The sequence below is a fragment of the Thalassophryne amazonica genome, chromosome 1 (genome assembly GCF_902500255.1).
Source record: "Thalassophryne amazonica chromosome 1, fThaAma1.1, whole genome shotgun sequence".
In the NCBI taxonomy this organism is placed as follows: Eukaryota; Metazoa; Chordata; class Actinopteri; order Batrachoidiformes; family Batrachoididae; genus Thalassophryne; species Thalassophryne amazonica.
Window position 1 is genome coordinate 91,596,115 of NC_047103.1, and position 19,232 is coordinate 91,615,346.

The 19,232-nt window shown below is 43.7% G+C and overlaps 1 protein-coding gene across 1 annotated transcript in view; it reads right to left on the reverse strand.

The window, feature by feature from the left end:
• Positions 1 to 436: 436 nt before the first annotated feature.
• The window catches only part of abcd3a (ATP-binding cassette, sub-family D (ALD), member 3a), a 123,868-nt gene continuing 105,072 nt past the window's right edge, over positions 437 to 19,232 (reverse strand). The window contains 5 exon segments of the mRNA XM_034172654.1: positions 437 to 893; positions 1,010 to 1,066; positions 3,662 to 3,766; positions 16,953 to 17,072; positions 17,162 to 17,251. Of these exon segments, the coding sequence (XP_034028545.1) occupies positions 816 to 893; positions 1,010 to 1,066; positions 3,662 to 3,766; positions 16,953 to 17,072; positions 17,162 to 17,251 (450 nt within the window). The 3' untranslated portion in view covers positions 437 to 815.

A 19,232-nucleotide genomic window follows, 5' to 3' on the forward strand; every position in this document is an offset into this window, starting at 1 on the left:
TGCTTATATCTTCTCCTCTTTCCTCTCCAGTGATTTTGTCTGCTGCTGTACAAAGCAGATGTCAGCAGCAGGCATTTATCATCAGCTTATTGTTAAGAATGGTATACCTGTTTAGTTTCAAATATTTTATTCATGATTTAATTCTCAACTTGTCTGGAATTATAGTCTAGTGAGATAAATAAAAGCATAGGAGCAAGCCACACGTCCGTACCATTGGGAGAATCTGGTTGAAAGCGCAGGAACATGAAGACGTTAAGATAAAACTATTCAACAGTTACAGAAATTGAAATCTTGTGAGGACAGGCTGAAAAATGAACTTCATTAACCCTCAGCTGCCATCTACTGCTGAGTATATGGGTGATGATCAGTCATACATCACTGGTAATTTTATATATATATATATATATATATATATATATATATATATATATATATATATATCACACTGAAGTATGACTGACAGCCTGCTGCCACCGCCCTGTGCATTCATACTGTGCATAAATGTGCAGAATACAGTTTGCTGTGTGAAATGAAGCCTCAGTGGCCACTGTGGCCCTGAGTTCATCTACATAAAGCTAACTGCTGTTCCAGTGAAGACCAAGTGTGCAGCAAAGACTTAAAATTAGACTACAGACCTCTTAGTAGAAACAATCTCAGTGCATTAGGATTTAAAGTGATGCTTTTGAATAAAAGTAAAGGAAAAAGGCTGGAATGCAAAAAGTTACAATTAAAAACAATTTCCTTCTTCTGTTTATGGTTTTAAAAATTACTGGACTGGCTTTATCAGAAGTGCACTTTCAGCTGGTGTCAGATGGTTATGAGCCAAACTCCACAGTTTCCTCTGTGATTGGGTTGAACTCATAGTTTCCTCTTCCATCCATGTGCAGGTAAAACTTCAAGGCAGGAAGAACACAATATAAAGTAAGTGGAACCAGGAAAACAGACAGTGAACACTGCAGACAAAGACAGACCTAAGGAGTTCTGAAACTTAATAGCAGCAAGTGCTCACCTCGTGATGTTTCCACAGAGACTTCCTGTGGGACACTGTGAATAAGGTGATACCAACCTGTGGGTCAAACAGTGGACAAAGACTGTTTAAAAAAAAAATATAACAGTAATGTGGTTGACACCCCTCCACTGACTGCCACCAGTGGAACAAAGCCATTGGTGGGGAAAAAAAGTCACACCACTCCTAAATCACACAATGAAAAGGTTTTTGGGTCCAATCTTCCACCCGGCGCAAAACAGCACACAGCCTCACCCAAATGTTACTGCAGTTTCAACTTGACACAGAAATGGTTTTTAACCCCAGCACTCACATCATGGCAACAGAAAGACAGTGTGCACCCAATGGTATGTTTGTCTTAAAATGAGGCGTGGTCAGGCAGTGTTTCATTTGTTCACATCCTCTTGCCCAAAGACTTGCAGAAACCTGGTCTAAGTGCCTGCATTGGTGGTATTTGAAGGTAGCAACATTCAGATGCACCTTACATTCTCACAATGCACACACAACCCGCTTATAATAACTGACTTAGATTTTTGTGGCAGTGTGAAACAGAAATTGTGGAATAAATAAAGGCCCCAAATACAATGTTTTCCTTGAGTTTTCCTTGTAGAAAAAAAGGTGTAGTTTCAGAAAATAACATCAAAAATGCTGTATGACCAGCCCTTTTTGACTTTTTGCATGATTTTTGCCAAGAATAGGCAGAAATGATCAATTTTGGGTGACAAAATATTTTGAACACCCACATTCATCCTGTTGCAACTTGCAAATTAGTGATAAACTTGCTTACTTTTTTTTTTTTTTTTAAACAACAAAATTTCATATTCGTTTTTTTCTAATTTTCAATGTATTGTCATGGTCATTGCATGATCAAGCCAATCTATCCTGCCAGATTTTGCATAAATGATTTCATTTTCAGATTCCCAAGAAAATCTGAGCCCAAACTGATATATTTTCAGTCCAAATAACAAAAGTTGAATCCTCGAACCTTATCCTATATACAAGCTTTAAAGACCATCCCATAATTTTAAACTGCTTTTCTGCCTTCTTTAGGCTGGGTGGAGAGTGGGTAAACAAACAGGGTATTCAGTTTTCACAGGGCTCCGGACTTTAAATATGGAAACTAATGTCACAGCAGCTGGATTGTTGCCTTTGAATCAGGGAAGAGTTAATGCCCCAAGTGGAGGAGTTCAAATATGTCGGGTTCTTGTTCATAAGTGAGAATTGGTTGGAGTATGAGATCAACAGCAAGATTTGGGCCACAGCTGATGTTTTATGAACACTGCACTGGACCATCGTGGTGAAGGAGCTGAGCCAGAAGGTAAGACTCTGGATTTATCCTCACCCGTGATCATGAATTTTGAGTAATGACTGAAACATCATGGTCACAGATACAAGCGGCGGAAAGGAGATTCCTCTGTCAGGTATCTGTGTTTACACTCCGGGACAAGGTGAGAAGCTCAACTATCCAGGAAGGACTCCAAGTCGAGTCACTACTTCTTCTCATTGACTGGAGCCAGCTGAGGTGATTTGGGCTTCTGGTGAGAATGTCCCCTGGTCATCTCCCTTGGGACGTATTCCAGGCACATCCAACTGGGAAGAGGTCCTGGGGAAGACCCCAGAAACACTGGATTGATAATATTACCCAGCTGGCTTGAGGACATCTCGGGATCCCCCAGGAAAACTTAGAGGATTTGGCTGACTAGAGGGAACTGTGGGACTGCTGCTTTGTCTACTGCAACCGCAACCTGGTTCTGACAGAAACAGAATGAACAAACACTTTTCTGTGACCGTTCATTTTTCTGTGACATGCATCATAGGAAAACCACATGAGCATACTAAGAGTACCCAATGACAAGGATCACTCAGTTTCAGCAACATGAACATTCCTGCCACCAACTGCATGCATCTAAGAAATCTATTAGGGAACAAGCAAAATTTCATGTGCATATTTATTACCAGAACCTTGTCCCCCAGTCATCACTGACAGATCTCAGGGTGCATGTGCACCCACTTTTTTCTTGGAAGTTTAACTCGGAAGACAAAACCAATGCCCATCACTCACAAGAAAACCAGCACATGAGCCATTGCCAGGAATCGTGTTTTTTTTTTTTTTTCCTTCAGAAACAGTAAGTTTCAAAAATTCTTTATACTGCACAAACAGCGAATGACCTTTTTTTTGGTGGGGTGGGATCTGCAGCACAAAATATATCACAATGTTGATCAGAGGCAAACTCTGTCACATTTTGATGACTGACACTTATTAAAAGCTCTAACTGATAACTTTAATCAATACTCGATAGTACAATGTTTAACAGCATTATTAGAAATATTTCTAGTTTGGTAGGAGTTCTTTTTGGTCTGGGGGTCACCAAGCCTATAATACTGCAGGAGCAACAATGGTAAGCCTTCCTGTTGTGCGGCCCATCAGCAGCTAAATGAGCCAAGTTGACATAATTTGCAGTATAAACAGGGGCATGTTGCAAACCCATTAATCAAGTAATTTTTGCGGGAAAAAAAAGTTCAGTTCACAAAGTCAAGAGGAATTACAAATTTAATGACCTTTCAGCAGTCAAAAACATTGCACAGTGCTGAGCTCATGCGTGTTTACACACAGGGTCCGAGAGCAGATGTGTTGATGTATAATATGAGCATTACCTTGCGGCAGTGACTGTAGATATAATCCTCCACGTCTACGCTCACTGCACTTGTGCACTCATCTAGAATAGCAAACTGAGGCTTGTGGTAGAACAGTCTGGCCATCTGTATGCAAACACAGTCAAGTGCATTCATTAAATGATATATTGATAACAAAATAAACAGAAAAAAGGAAAATTGTTAACATCCACAACATACAGCATTCTAAAATGCGGACAGGTTGAACAACATTTCAGTGTGTCTTCAAACACCTCTGTCTCCCTGAGCTCTTCCCAGGGGTCTCTTGACGTTAAAAGCAGACACACAAATGTCAATGCAAAGATGAATCTATAGGGGTGTGAATCTTTCAGTATGTCATGATTTGATTCAAAAATTGATTTTCAATTCTAAATTATTTCAGTTCACAGAGCTGTCAATTTCAGCAATATAAATAAAAACAGACTCAAATTTTTTTCACAGCCAAATCCTTATTTATCATCCCTCCGCTGGAGGGCACACAGGACACTGAGGAAGGGACTTGTTGCGAGCAGAAAAAAAAACAAAGGCATTCTAAAAATTGATTTTTGAATGTTTTAAACGTGGTGCGCATGTGTACCAGGGAAGTGGTAAACTTTATATTTTGCGTCCAGCCTTAATTTTGCGTCAAAATGGCTCAATACAAACACTGCCTTTTTGCTGTTGAATTGACAGAAATACAGTAGTGTTCAGAATAATAGTAGTGCTATGTGACTAAAAAGATTAATCCAGGTTTTGAGTATATTTCTTATTGTTACATGGGAAACAAGGTACCACTAGATTCAGTAGATTCTCACAAATCCAACAAGACCAAGCATTCATGATATGCACACTCTTATGGCTATGAAATTGGGCTATTAGTAAAAAAAGTAGAAAAGGGGGTGTTCACAATAATAGTAGTGTGGCATTCAGTCAGTGAGTTCGTCAATTCTGTGGAACAAACAGGTGTGAATCAGGTGTCCCCTATTTAAGGATGAAGCCAGCACCTGTTGAACATGCTTTTCTCTTTGAAAGCCTGAGGAAAATGGGACGTTCAAGACATTGTTCAGAAGAACAGCGTAGTTTGATTAAAAAGTTGATTGGAGAGGGGAAAACTCATACGCAGGTGCAAGAAATTATAGGCTCTTCATCTACGATGATCTCCAATGCTTTAAAATTGACAAAAAAAAGAAAAGAAAAAAAAAAGAGATACGTGGAAGAAAATGGAAAACAACCATCAAAATGGATAGAAGAATAACCAGAATGGCAAACGCTCACCCACTGATCAGCTCCAGGATGATCAAAGACAGTCTAGAGTTACCTGTAAGAGCTGTGACAGTTAGAAGATGCCTGTGTGAAGCTAATTTATTTGCAAGAATCCCCCGCAAAGTCCCTCTGTTAAATAAAAGACGTGCAGAAGAGGTTACAATTTGCCAAAGAACACATCAACTGGCCTAAAGAGAAATGGAGGAATATTTTGTGGACTGATGAGAGTAAAATTGTTCTTTTTGGGTCCAAGGGCCGCAGACAGTTTGTGAGACGACCCCCAAACTCTGAATTCAAGCCACAGTTCACAGTGAAGACAGTGAAGCATGGTGGTGCAAGCATCATGATATCGCCATGTTTCTCCTACTATGGTTTTGGGCCTATATATCGCATACCAGGTATCATGGATCAGTTTGGATATGTCAAAATACTTGAAGAGGTCATGTTGCCTTATGCTGAAGAGGACATGCCCTTGAAATGGGTGTTTCAACAAGACAATGACCCCAAGCACACTAGTAAACAAGCAAAATCTTGGTTCCAAACCAACAAAATTAATGCCTCGTAGATGTGAAGAAATCATGAAAAACTGTGGTTATACAACTAAATACTAGTTTAGTGATTCACAGGATTGCTAAAAAAGCAGTTTGACCATAATAGTTTTGAGTTTGTAGCGTCAACAGCAGATGCTACTATTATTGTGAACACCCCCTTTTCTACTTTTTTTTTTTTTTTACTAATAGCCCAATTTCATAGCCTTAACAGTGTGCATATCATGAATGCTTGGTCTTGTTGGATTTGTGAGAATCTACTGAATCTACTGGTACCTTGTTTCCCATGTAACAATAAGAAATATACTCAAAACCTGGATTAAACTTTTTAGTCACATAGCACTACTATTATTCTGAACACTACTGTACATCGTACTGAGGGAGAATTTTAATCCCTGCAATTACAGGAGCTACTAAAGTTGGCTGCAGTGCGCCAAGAATGGTGGTGTGACAAATAATGGCTTGAAAGCAAGTGTGTTTAAGACCATGTATTTTTATATTTGAAAAGGCAATGTAAACAGAAGTAAATAGATGAATAAAAGGTCTTTATATTCACGACAGTGTAAGGGCACAGGTCTTTTAAAATGAAAGATGCGATGGGTCAATTCTTTTTGCACATTAAGAATTGGCTGGTCATATGGGGGGGATTCTGAATTGAAATCAAGCCAGAATACATAGTTTTGTCAATATCTTCCTCCCATTAGACAGATGTTCGATCTCATTCAATGCTTGACATCCACGTTAATTTTATTATTTTTTTTTTTACATTCGTCTATGAGAAAGTCACGCACGTTTATCCAATTTTGCAAGAGTGTGACCATGAAGGCTTAGAGAGGAAGTGATGTTGGGTTAGCAATCAATGGGACCGCTGTGGTGTGGACATGGAACTTTAAAGCAGTTAGCACAACCAGCTGTTGGCAACGTCTATGCTTACCGGCTTACTGACTGTGGCTGGACATGTGAAAGAATCCAAAACACACAAAGGTAACAATGGCAGTTGAATGTTCAATGACAGTCATGTGGAACTTTGAAATATATAATACTCCCATGCCACAGAACACCGTTCCTTTACGTTTTATCCCGAATAGCTAATCGAGACACATTTTTAAGATTCACAGTAACTTCTTGATCCATTTTTTTTTTGTCAATGTGGAACAAACTTGACATACGCAGTAGTTACAGCCATCAGAGGTACCAGTTTTGAAATCTGTGAAATTTTCGAGCTTTTCAAAAATTTCATCCAGCTTCGACAAATCTGCATCATCATCATACGGTCACTTCTGGGTGTTTATAGTTGTAACAGCTTCAGTCATTTTCAAACACCTTTAAACAGGGTAGTCCTAGTCAGTGCAACTTCAAAACTTATGTTTCATCTGGGGAAAATTTTGACGCAAAAGCAGTGTTTGTTGCAGTTCTGGCTGACAAAGCAGCCAGGTGCAGCTTTACTTTTGTTTTTGAGCGGGTTGCCAGGTATGCGCTTTATAAGCCAGCCAATTGCCAGGTCTATAGTAATAATAATAATAATAATAATAATAATCCATTTTATTTAAAAGCGCCTTTCAAAACACCCAAGGACACTGTACAGGACAAATAAAAAAACAAAAACAAAGATAAAAAAGAAACAGAGAAGCATATATAAAACTGGAGCCTGTAGAGTTGCGGTATGTGAGATCATGTGGTGTGTGTAGTCATGTGATGTGTGTGGTCAAGTGGTGTATGTGGTCGGGTGGCATGAGCAATCATGAGGAGTGTGTGGTCGTGAGGTATGTATGGTCATGCTGTATAGGATTGTCTGAAGAGGTGAGTTTTGAGTCTGGATTTGAAGAGGGGAAGGGAATCAGTGTTGCGGAGGTCAGGTGGGAGTAAATTCCAGAGATGGGGAGCAGAGCGGCTGAAGGCTCTGCCCCCCATGGGAGAGTGAGCCGGAGAGAGGAGGAAGAGCGTAGGAAGCGAGAGGGAGTAACTATGTGAAGGAGATCAGAGATGTATTGTGGAGCAAGGTTATGGATAGCTTTAAGTGGTGATGAGAATTTTGAAATTAATCCATTGTTTTATTGGGAGCCAGTGGAGTTGTTGGAGAATGGGAGTGATATGGTGAGTGTCCTGGTGATGATCCGTGCTGCAAAGTTTTGAAGGCGCTGCAGTTTCTGGAGGGATTTGTTGGGGAGGCCAAAGAGAAGAGAGTTGCAGTAGTCGATCCGGGAGGTGACAAGACTGTGGACGAGGATGGCAGTGGTGTAAGGAGTGAGGGAAGGACGGAGACGAGCGATATTGGAGTTGAGAGGCGACACGTTTTTCGAGAATTTTAGAGACGAAGGGGAGATTGGAAATTGGGTGGAGGTTGTTAAAGTTATTACGGTCCAAGCCAGGTTTTTTTTAAGAATGGGAGTTATTGATGCAGTTTTGAATGATGAGGGGACAGTTCCAGAGGACAGAGAGGAGTGAACAATGTTAGTGATGAGGAGGGAAAGTGAGGAAAGACAGGATTTGACAAAAGCAGTAGGGAGGGGGTCGAGGGGACAGTTAAAGCTTTTAGATTTGAGAATTAGATCAGAAATGGCTTGGACAGAGGGGAGGGTAAAGCTAGAAAATGATGTGATAGGGCTTAAAAATGAAAGATAAGTGTCCACTCCAGAGAATGCAGCTCCGGTCATCAGGAGTTGATGAATAGAGGTGACCTTGGAGATGAAGAAAGACATAAGTGAATTACAGAAATCAGGGGAGTGTAGGTGGTTGGGGAGGGAGTCTGGGGGTTTGGTTAGGTTGGAGAGAAGGGAGAATAGAATCCTGGAGTTACGGAGATTGGAGTGGATGAGACCAGAGTAGTAGGATGCTTTAGCTGAGGAAATCGAGTCCTTGTAAAGAGATGTGGTTATTGTATTGTGGTCTGCACTTTATAAGCCAGCTTGAGAAGAGGGATATTGGAATAAGCAGACTTACCCCCTCCCCCTCTAGCTGCCACCTTATCGTGGTGGGGGAGTTTGCGTACCCAGATGATACTAGGAGCTATGTTGTCGGGGGCTTTGTGCTCCCTGTTGGGTCTACCAAGGCAAACAGGTCCTAGGTGACGGGTCAGACTAAGGGCAGTTCAGAACATCCATGACCAGTAAAAAAAAAAAAAAATCAAGGACCGAGACGTCGCCTGGTATGGCGGAGCCGGGGTCCCACCCTGGAGCCAGGCCTGGGGCTCGCGCGCGAGTGCCTGGTGGTCGGGCCTTAGCCCATGGGGCCCAGCCGGGCTCAACCCGGGTTCACCACCTGCAGAGGGGGCCATGGGGGTCGGGTGCAAAGAGGATTGGGTGGCGGTCGAGGGCGGGTGGCCCGGCAGCCCGGTCCATGCTCACAGCCCCTGGCTGTTGGGACGTGGAATGTCACCTCGCTAGGGGGGAAGGAGCCTGAGCTTGTGCGAGCGGTTGAGAGATACCGACTAGAGATAGTCGGGCTCACCTCCACGCACAGCTTGGGCTCTGGTACCCAACTCCTGGAGAGGGGCTGGATGCTTCATTTTTCTGGCGTTGCACATGGGGAGAGGCGGAGAGCTGGGGACGCATTGCTTATTGCTCCCCAGCTCAGTTGCCATGTGTTGGAGTTCACTCCGGTGAACGAGAGGGTCGCGCCTTTGGGTCAGGGAAAGGTCTCTCACCGTTGTCTCGGCCTACGGGCCGAGCAGCAGTGCAGAGTACCCGACCTTCCTGGAGTCCCTGGGAGGGGTACTAGACAGCGCTCCGACTGGGGACTCCATTGTTCTCCTGGGGGATTTCAACGCCCACGTGGGCGGCGACAGTGAGACCTGGAAGGGGGTGATCGGGAAGCACGGCCTCCCCGATCTGAACCTGAGTGGTGTTCAGTTGTTGGACTTCTGTGCTAGTCACAGTTTGTCCATTACGAACACCAAGTTCAAGCACAAGGGTGTCCATAAGTGCACGTGGCACCAGGACACCCTGAGCCAGAGGTCGATGATCGACTTTGTAGTCGTATCATCTGACCTTCAGCCACGTGTCTCGGACACTCGAGTGAAGAGAGGGGCAGAGCTGTCGACCAATCACCACCTGGTGGTGAGTTGGATCTGCTGGGAGGGGAGGAAGCCCGTCAGACCTGGCAGGCCCAAACGTATCGTGAGGGTCTGCTGGGAACGAATAGTGGAACCCTCTGTCAGCGAGATCTTCAACTCCCACCTCCAGGAGAGCTTCTCCCAGATCCTGGGGGAGGTTGGAGACATGGAGTCTGAGTGGACCATGTTCTCCACCTCCATTGTCGATGCGGCCGCTCGTAACTGTGGACGCAAGGTCTCTGGTGCCTGTCGCGGCGGCAATCCCCGAACCCGGTGGTGGACACCGGAAGTAAGGGATGCTGTCAAGCTGAAGAAGGAGTCCTACTTAGCTTTGTTGGTAAGTGGGACCCCAGAAGCAGCTGACAGGTACCGGCAGGCCAAGTGTGCCACAGCCTGTGCGGTCGCAGAGGCAAAAACTTGGGTCTGGGAGGAGTTCGGGGAGGCTATGGAGGAGAACTATCAGTCGGCCTCGAAGAGATTCTGGAAAACTGTCCGACGCCTCAGGAGACGGAAGCAGCTCTCCACCAGCACTGTTTACGGTGACCCTGACTGGGGATGTTGTCGGGCGGTGGAAGGAGTAGTTCGAGGATCTCCTCAATCCCATCGTCACGTCTTCCGAAGAGGAAGCACTCAGAGAGAGACTCAGAGAACTCTCCTCAGAGAAGACTCAGAGGCGGACTCATCCATTACCCAGGCCGAAGTCACCGAGGTGGTTAGAAAGCTCCTTGGTGGCAAGGCTCCTGGGGTGGATGAAATCCGTCCTGAGTACCTTAAGTCTCTGGATGTTGTGGGACTGTCTTGGCTGACACGCCTCTGCAACATCACGTGGCGATCGGGGACAGTGCCTCTGGATTGGCAGACCGGGGTGGTGGTCCCTCTGTTTAAGAAGGTGGACCGGAGGGTGTGTTCCAACTATAGGGGATCACACTCCTCAGCCTCCCCGGCAAGGTCTATTCCACAGTACTGGAGAGGAGAATTCGACCGATGGTCGAACCTTGGATTCAGGAGGAGCAGTGTGGTTTTCGTCCTGGTCGCGGCACACTGGACCAGCTCTACATGCTCCATCGGGTGCTCGAGGGTTCATGGGAGTTCGCCCAACCAGTCCACATGTGCTTTGTGGATCTGGAGAAGACGTTCGTTCGTGTCCCTTGGGGTGCCCTGTGGGGAGTGCTCCGGGAGTACGGGGTCCGGGGTCCTTTGCTAAGGGCTATCCGGTCCCTGTACAACCGCAGCAGGAGCTTGGTTCGCATTGCCGGTAGTAAGTCAAACATGTTTCCAGTGCACGTTGGCCTCCACCAGGGCTGCCCTTTGTCACCGGTTCTGTTCATTATTTTTATGGAAAGAATTTCTAGGCACAGCCAGGGTGTAGAGGGGGTCTGGTTTGGGAACCAGAGAATCTCGTCTCTGCTGTTTGCGGACGATGTGGTTCTGTTGGCTTCATCAAATCAGGACCTTCAGCGTGCACTGGGGCGGTTTGCAGCCGAGTGTGAAGCGTCCGGGATGAAAATCAGCACCTCCAAGTACGAGGCCATGGTTCTCGACCGGAAAAAGGTGCTTTGCCCTCTTCAGGTCGGTGGAGTGTCCTTGCCTCAAGTGGAGGAGTTTAAGTATCTTGGGGTCTTGTTCACGAGTGAGGGACGGATGGAGCATGAGATCGATAGACGGATCGGTGCAGTATCTGCAGTGATGCGGTCACTGTATCGGACCGTCGTGGTGAAGAGAGAGCTGAGTAGGGGGGCAAAGCTCTCGATTTACCGATCGATCTACGTTCCGATCCTCACCTATGGTCATGAGATTTGGCTCATGACCGAAAGAACGAGGTCGCGAGTACAAGCGGCCGAGATGAGTTTCCTCCGCAGGGTGGCTGGGCGCTCCCTTAGAGATAGGGTGAGGAGCTCAGTCACTCGCGAGGAGCTCGGAGTAGAGCCGCTGCTCCTCCATGTCGAAAGGAGTCAGTTGAGGTGGCTCGGGCATCTTTTCTGGATGCCCCCTGGACGCCTCGCTGGAGAGGTGTTCCGGGCATGTCCCATTGGGAGGAGGCCCCGGGTAAGACCCAGAACACGCTGGAGGGACTACATCTCTCGGCTGGCTTGGGAACGCCTTGGGGTTCCCCCGGAGGAGCTGGGGGAGGTGTGTGTGGATCGGGAGGTCTGGGCGGCTTTGCTTGAGCTGCCGCCCCCGCGACCCGACTCCGGATAAAGCAGAAGAAAATGGATGGATGGATGGACAGTCTTACCCCAATCCACACTTTTTCTGGATCATGGGGAATCGTGCCCTGTGGGACGATTCCCTGTGCCCTGTGGAATAGAGGAATTAGGCTCCAAAGCCCTGTGAAGCAGGAAGCAGACATGGGACCTAAACAATGCAGAGCATTATTCAAGGCCGGGAATTATTAAACTGCTGCTTGTTCCCTGCACAGTAACATGGTGTTACTGAACGGGATGCAGTTGTGTTGCAAGATATGCATTTAGTGCAGTAAAAGTCACGTACAATGCATTCAGATGGACAATCAAATTTTGTCCATTAATCAAAATCAGTTATATGTATGAAAATGGACAAAATCCATTATATGTATGAAATGGACAAAATCCATTATACGAGGTCTGTTAGAAAAGTATCTGACCTTTTTATTTTTTTCAAAAATCATATGGATTTGAATCACGTGTGATTGCATCAGCCAAGCTTGAACCTTTGTGCGCATGCGTGAGTTTTTTCACGCCTGTCGGTTGCGTCATTCGCCTGTGAGCAGGCTTTGTGTGAGCAGTGGTCCACCCCTCTCGTCTGATTTTTATTGCGAATAAATGTCTGAAGGATTTGGAGCTTTGCTGCATCAATTTTTTCCAGAAACTGTGAGAGACCTCCAGGTGGTAACCATTCAGAAAATTCAAATGGCTTTGAGGGATGATTTTATGGGGATTACACAGATTAAGGAGTGTTCCAGCCAGTTTAAAGACCGCCCACAGCTGCTGAGAGCGCGCTGCGCTCCGAGCGCCGATCGACAGGCTCAAACCCCGCTGAAACAACCAGATCATTTCCAACGTGAGGGCTTTGTTGATCCGGGACGTCGTGTGACTTAAACAAAAATGGCAGGAGACGTGGACATCAGTACTTTTTTGGCACATTCCACTGTTACAGGAGTTTTTTTTCATGGAAAGAAAAGCGGACGGATGCACCACCGTCCCGCTCATGGCGTGGCACAAAACCACCTCCGTGTTGGTCTCACAGGACAGCTTTGAGATGGCTTTCAGATGGCTGTCGGTGGGTTTTCAGTCGTGTGACTAACCGAGAAATCGTGGATGAGCCTGGACATGCCAGAACATGTCCTGTGAGACTTCATCACGGCGTTGCTTTGCGCCATGTGGCACCGCCGCGATGCGCGGAATTCCTCCGCTCCTCTTTCCATGACAAAAACTCCTGTAACAGTGGAACGTGCCGTTCATTTCCAAACTGGATGCTGTGTTTTATCCGGGACTTCCTCTGACTAGCACAGGAATTGCGGAAGACGTGGACATCAGCACTTTTTCGGCACATTGAGTCAGACGTGCGGCTCCACCGAGCTGTGGGCGGTCTTTAAACCGGCTGGAGCACTCCTTAATCTGTGTAATCCCCATAAAATCGTCCCTCAAAGCCATCTGAATTTTCCGAATGGTTACCACCTGGAGGTCTCTCACAGTTTTTGGAAAAAATTGATGCAGCAAAGCTCCAAATCGTTCGGACATTTATTTGCAATAAAAATCCGACGAGAGGGGTGGACCACTGCTCACACAAAGCCTGCTCACAGGCGAATGATGCAACCGACAGGTGTGAAAAAACTCACGCATGCACACGAAGGTTCAAGCTTGGCTGATGCAATCACACGTGATTCAAACGCATATGGTTTTTGAAAAAAATAAAAAGGTCGGATACTTTTCTAACAGACCTCGTATGTATAAAAATGAGAAAAAAAACATATGTACGTAACAGATTAGCTCCAGCCAGGAGGTGCTGAACGATCTACAGGGAATCCCCAGCACCAATTAACCCTCTGGGGTCCGAGGGCATTTTTTGGACAGTTCACTCACCTGGCATAAATGTTTTATTATTGCTGTTAACAGCTCTCCCTGCATCCCACAATCAAGTTTTACGTCTCTTTTTTTTCAGAACAACCTGTACTTTCAGAATATATATGCTATAGTGATGTTTAATAAGTGTAATAAAGGTTTACAATCAGAAATAAGAAAGGAAAAAAATAAAGCTGAAAATAATTTTCACACACATTTATTCAAAACACACAGCAAACTATAATAAACAACTGTTTTGACACTTTATGAAGGTAATTTGAGGTCTTGTATGAAAGACTGTACAACAAAAAGGTTCAAACAAACAAATGCACATTTTGAACAATATATACAAAATGGTCTGAGTTTTGTTTGCCTTCATCTCAAAGCAATTTGTCTGCTACATAAAGGTCACATCACAAACTTATACTTCTATGAAGCTGACTGTGTGTTTGTTCTCTGCTGCTCTGAAAGCAGCTTTCACACTTCGAGGTCCATTTACACTCTGAGGAGTGGCCCCTCCCCCTCGCTACATTGATATGGTAAATAGTGCTTTACGCCAGAGCGAGAAAGCTTGCCACAGGCTTATCCAATAACTTTCACAGGCAAACTAGTGAAGCAATCCTGATACTCACACACTCTTTGCTTGAGCACGTGAGATTGTATGAGAGGCTCTCCGTCCGATCACTTTCACTGATCGCTGTGTGTAATGGCGCAGGGAGCATTGGAGCCAGCAGGCAGGGGGCTATTCAAACGGGCCAACTTGTAACACATCACTCCTAAAAACAATCTTTGGCTTTTCACGTGAGGTAAATCTGCCCTACGATTGGATTTTGGAAAACCATGTGACGGTGAACTAATTCCGATTGGACGAGTTATTTATAATTTAGTAAAACTTGGTCTCAGCCGTTGTATATGATGGCGTTGGCCCCAGAGGTTTAACCTCAAATATTTCCTTGATTAAAAGCCTGACCTTGAATTGGGACCTGCCTCATTTAATGAAGGGGTCAAAACTTCGACCGATAAAAATAAATGCCTGCCTTAAATAAGCGCCGGACATTATGTGCATTATAAAGATTACATTTGGGTGAGTCTGCTGCAGAGTGGTACCTTAAAATCCTAAAGCCCGATTTATGCTTCTGCAACTCTGTGGCCATATAATAACGTTGAATTGTGCGTGACCCTTTCAAAGTTCTCCGTCGCATATTTATGCAATTTGACACAGGAACAGTAGCTTTTTCTGGATCAATTTGTCTCTCAACAAGCTCCACTTCTTTATACAATCACCAACCTCCAAACCAACAGTATGGTATGTATAATTTCTCTCCATGAATTGCGGATCATTTGAGCATTTTTTCCCGACTCCGTGCTGTGAAGTTGGTCAGATTTGTGGACTTTTATGCCAAATGCATTTGATCCATGATCAGAATGAAATCAGCATGTCCACTGCAAAAACAAATATGATGGAAGAGGAAGGAGTGAAACCGGAAAACTGAGAAATCACAGACCTTTGATCAGAGCCCACAGAGGGCTCTGATCTAAATCGCTTTGGTTTGTCACACCAAGGGATATGTGTGAAACTTACCACCATGTTACAGTGTAGGGAACAAGCAGCAGTTTGTTAATAATTCCGGGCCTTGAATAATGCTTTGCATTGTTTAGGTCCCATGTCTGCGCACGGTTTGAAAAAAAAACAAACAAAACAAAAACAAAAAAATGGCTGGCCTTTTTATTCACAGAAACACCGTAACCACTTCCCTCGAATCGGCTAGTGTCAGTGCTGAACTTCATTTTGTAGCTCTGTTACTGGACACATCCAGACTGCTCTGTCCGGTACACGCGAGGGAATTGTAATGGATCGTAAAGTCACATGTGAGTGAAAATCCGTTATATACGTTGTTTATTACACGGAAAACCATTCAAAACCAATGGGACTTATGTTGTCCAGTGAGTGCGAATATCCAGTTTACACAATGACGGATTAGGTGAGTTTTACTGTATTTGTTACTTAGTCCAGTCTGGCTTACACTTACTGGATGTATTTTTTAATGCTGGGCACCCAAGAGAACCCCTGACTGATTATCTCTTCAAAATAAGGGAACAAATGACAATGATAATGCTCTGCCTACAGTGGCACAGATGCAATTATATGCGGTAGGGAGAATCTGTCATATGAAGAGGTCCTTCTTACCAGGTATATTACAGAATCCATAGTGCACCTAAACACTTGCTTTTAACATTGACAGAGTGGGTTGAATTTTTTGCTGCTCCATGATAATGAGCTGAGCGAACATTATAATGTTGTATGAACTGTTGTATGAAGCTCAGGGGAATGAGCGACAGCAACTCTACATTTCCAGCAGTGAGGAGAAACTGTCAAAACTGGGACACAGTCATTCTAAAAATTGATCTGTAAGGATAGGAACTGCGATTCTGACATAAATGGATCCCACCCCCCCCCCCCACCCCCCAACACCCTTATACCCCTTTTTTCATGTTGTCATTATGGGGTGTTGCGAGTAGAGGGGAAAAACTTATTCACTCAATTTTAAAACGGCAAAACAAACGGCAAATGTCAGCTGTGCCTAGTTTCTCCGTGACCAAAGGTACACACATGGACACATACACAGAGGCCACTTCGCTTTTAATATACAGATGATTTACCACCCCCTGTTGGAATGGCGTGTGAGTCCAGAATTTAATTATCAACATCCATTGTTCACTGTTGTTACCTAGTATCCATTACTTCTCCAAAAATATTAGTCTTATCAAATTTCTGTTTTCCTGCCACTCATCCTTGACCCAAAAACATATAAGCATACGATACGGCAAATGTCAGCTCTCCCCGCTTTCTCCATGATCAAAGCCATACACACGCACACATACACAGAGACCACTTGGCATTTCATATATAGAAATGGTAATGTATCAAGTAGTGGCACAATCACCTTCTTACAAGGAGGTTCCAGGTGTAAATGTGAGCTTGACAATCTATAAAATCATGAGGTGGTCAGTAGCCTTCAGGTCACCAATGTGTGCAGAAATACATCAGAGTCTGACTAGGATTAATCATTTAAACTATAATAAAATACAAAGTAACGCTAAAATACCCTCGACCATACGAGCATAGAAATAGGAAACAGAATGTGACCTTTTGACCTCTTAAAATAGGTCAAGGTTAGCCATCTTTGAACTTATCCAAGGTCTGTGTCCCAAGAATATTCCCTATGAATTTGAAGACCCTGGCAGTAATAGGAGTGGACTTATGAGCACAGATAGACGGACAGACGCAAGGCCTTCACAAAACCTGATGGTTATATTTTGGCCTTGGGTAGAAAGGAGAATACAAGAACAGTGCTTCTTTTAAAGAAATACATAAAAGCCAGAGTCCTTACAGCCATTCTCTGCTTCTCTCCTCCACTGAGAACGTCCATCCAGTCCTGTACAGCATCCCAGCTACCCTCCCTGTCCAAGATGTGACCCAGCTGAACATTGTTCAGATACTCCTTCAACACCTGAACACAAAAACACCCATACCAAAGATCAGCACAGAAAACATGAGGGACTGACAGACAAATTCTTATTTTTACATTTTACGGCTCACCTGATCAGAGATTCCTTTCTGCATCTGCTCTTCATGGGTGTCGGGATATATGACTTGGTCCCTGAGAGAACCAAGAGTCATGTAGGGTCTCTGGACAAACAATTCAGTAAATTAAATTGCAGTATTGACTAAGAATGAATATGAGATAACATTCATTCATCAAAACTTTTTCCCCATTTAAAAATGTAGTTTGTGTACATGATGGTACTCAATGAAAATGTGATACAAATACACAGAAAGCTGAACTGGTAGTTTGTTTAATCTATAAACGTGTGGCTTACAGACTGACTCCCAGCGATTCAGTGTCCAAACACAAGACAGTGATTCACAAAGTGCTTTAATTGCACAGGGCAATACACTGCATGGAAGATCCTGACATTTTGTGTATATGTGATTCTAAGTTGCTTTGGCTGTACTGTAAGGTTCTGCCAAATGCATAGATGCAAATGACTGAAGTGATAAATGACTGCCACCACTTCATCTAATGCTAACCAAAAATTCTGGAAACATGACACTTTAGTGACATCTAGATGAGTTAAATGTTCACACATCAATGAATTCCACACTTGAGCAAACCCTAACCAACATTTCACTTAGAAAATTCATTATTAGAAACAAGACCACAGAGTCAACAGTGGGAAAGATGGTTTACTGTAAAGCAAAGTATTAAATCTATGTATCATCATTCCAATTATCTCCAGCTTTTTGTGAACAGGATCGTGTGTTCAACATTTACCTGACTAACAAGAGACACACTGGGTCTTGCTAGCAAGCTGAACAAACTGATGACCAACATGGAACATGTCATACGTTTCTTTATGTAAACATATGTTTGACAGGACTGACTGAACCAGAGACTACTTTTTTTGGGGGAAAATTACTAAAGAATCAGAAAATTAAGTTAAACTAGGTATAATTTCTCAGCATTAACCAACAATCAATCAATCAATCAATTTTTTTATATAGCGCCAAATCACAACAAACAGTTGCCCCAAGGCGCTTTATATTGTAAGGCAAGGCCATACAATAATTATGTAAAACCCCAACGGTCAAAACGACCCCCTGTGAGCAAGCACTTGGCTACAGTGGGAAGGAAAAACTCCCCTTTAACAGGAAGAAACCTCCAGCAGAACCAGGCTCAGGCTTATTTTTTCTTTTTTAATTTTTATGCTTAAATAGATTTTTTGCTGGTTATTGGTAGTCTGGGAGCAGGCACAAGCAAAACAGAAGAAATAATAAGGTGATCGCCAGTCACTAGCTCTAAGCTTCACTAACAGACCCAGACTTTAGATAAAATTGAGGCCGTGACCTGCTCTGTTTACTAATAAAATTAATTTAAAAGGGTAGGAAGCATAGTACCATACTATGCCAGTATGCTAGCCATACGAGAGGAAAAATAAGTGCATCTTAAGTCTGGACTTGAAAGTCTCTACAGAATCTGTTTTATTGACACAGGGAGATCATTCCACATAAGAGAAAGCTCTGTGGCCCACAGACTTTTTATTCACCCTAGGGATACAAAGCAGTCCTGCTCTAATTTATCTTTCCCCTCCTTTGGCATGATTTTTAACAATGTTGCAATTAGATCATCTTGCATTGTTTTGTACCACTCTGTGGTAAAACCATCCGTCCCTTTCATCCTCCTGATTGCTAATTGAATTTCTTCTTGTGCTATTTTAGATATAAATTTTTCATTCTGTTCATCCATGATCTTTGGAAGATGTATGTGGGCCAAAAAGGCATCAATCTGGTTGTTGTTGCTTGTCTGTAGTTGGGAGTATAATGTTTTATAGTAGTGTTGAAAACGCTGTTGAATTTTCTCCAGGCTAGATTCTATTTTATTTGTTGCAGAGTTTCTAATTTTGTATGTAGTTCTGTCTGATTGTTGTTTTCTTAAAGTAGACCTGCACTGAAATAAATGCAGTCAGATCTTTGGACCAAAAAATGACATATTTACACATAAGATCCTTCTGAATGTAGTAAAATAAATCTGCAAGCCCAGATCTGTCATTCAATGGAGAAATCTTCATTTGAAAATGACAAATTTACAGCTAACATTTAGCCCTCTGCA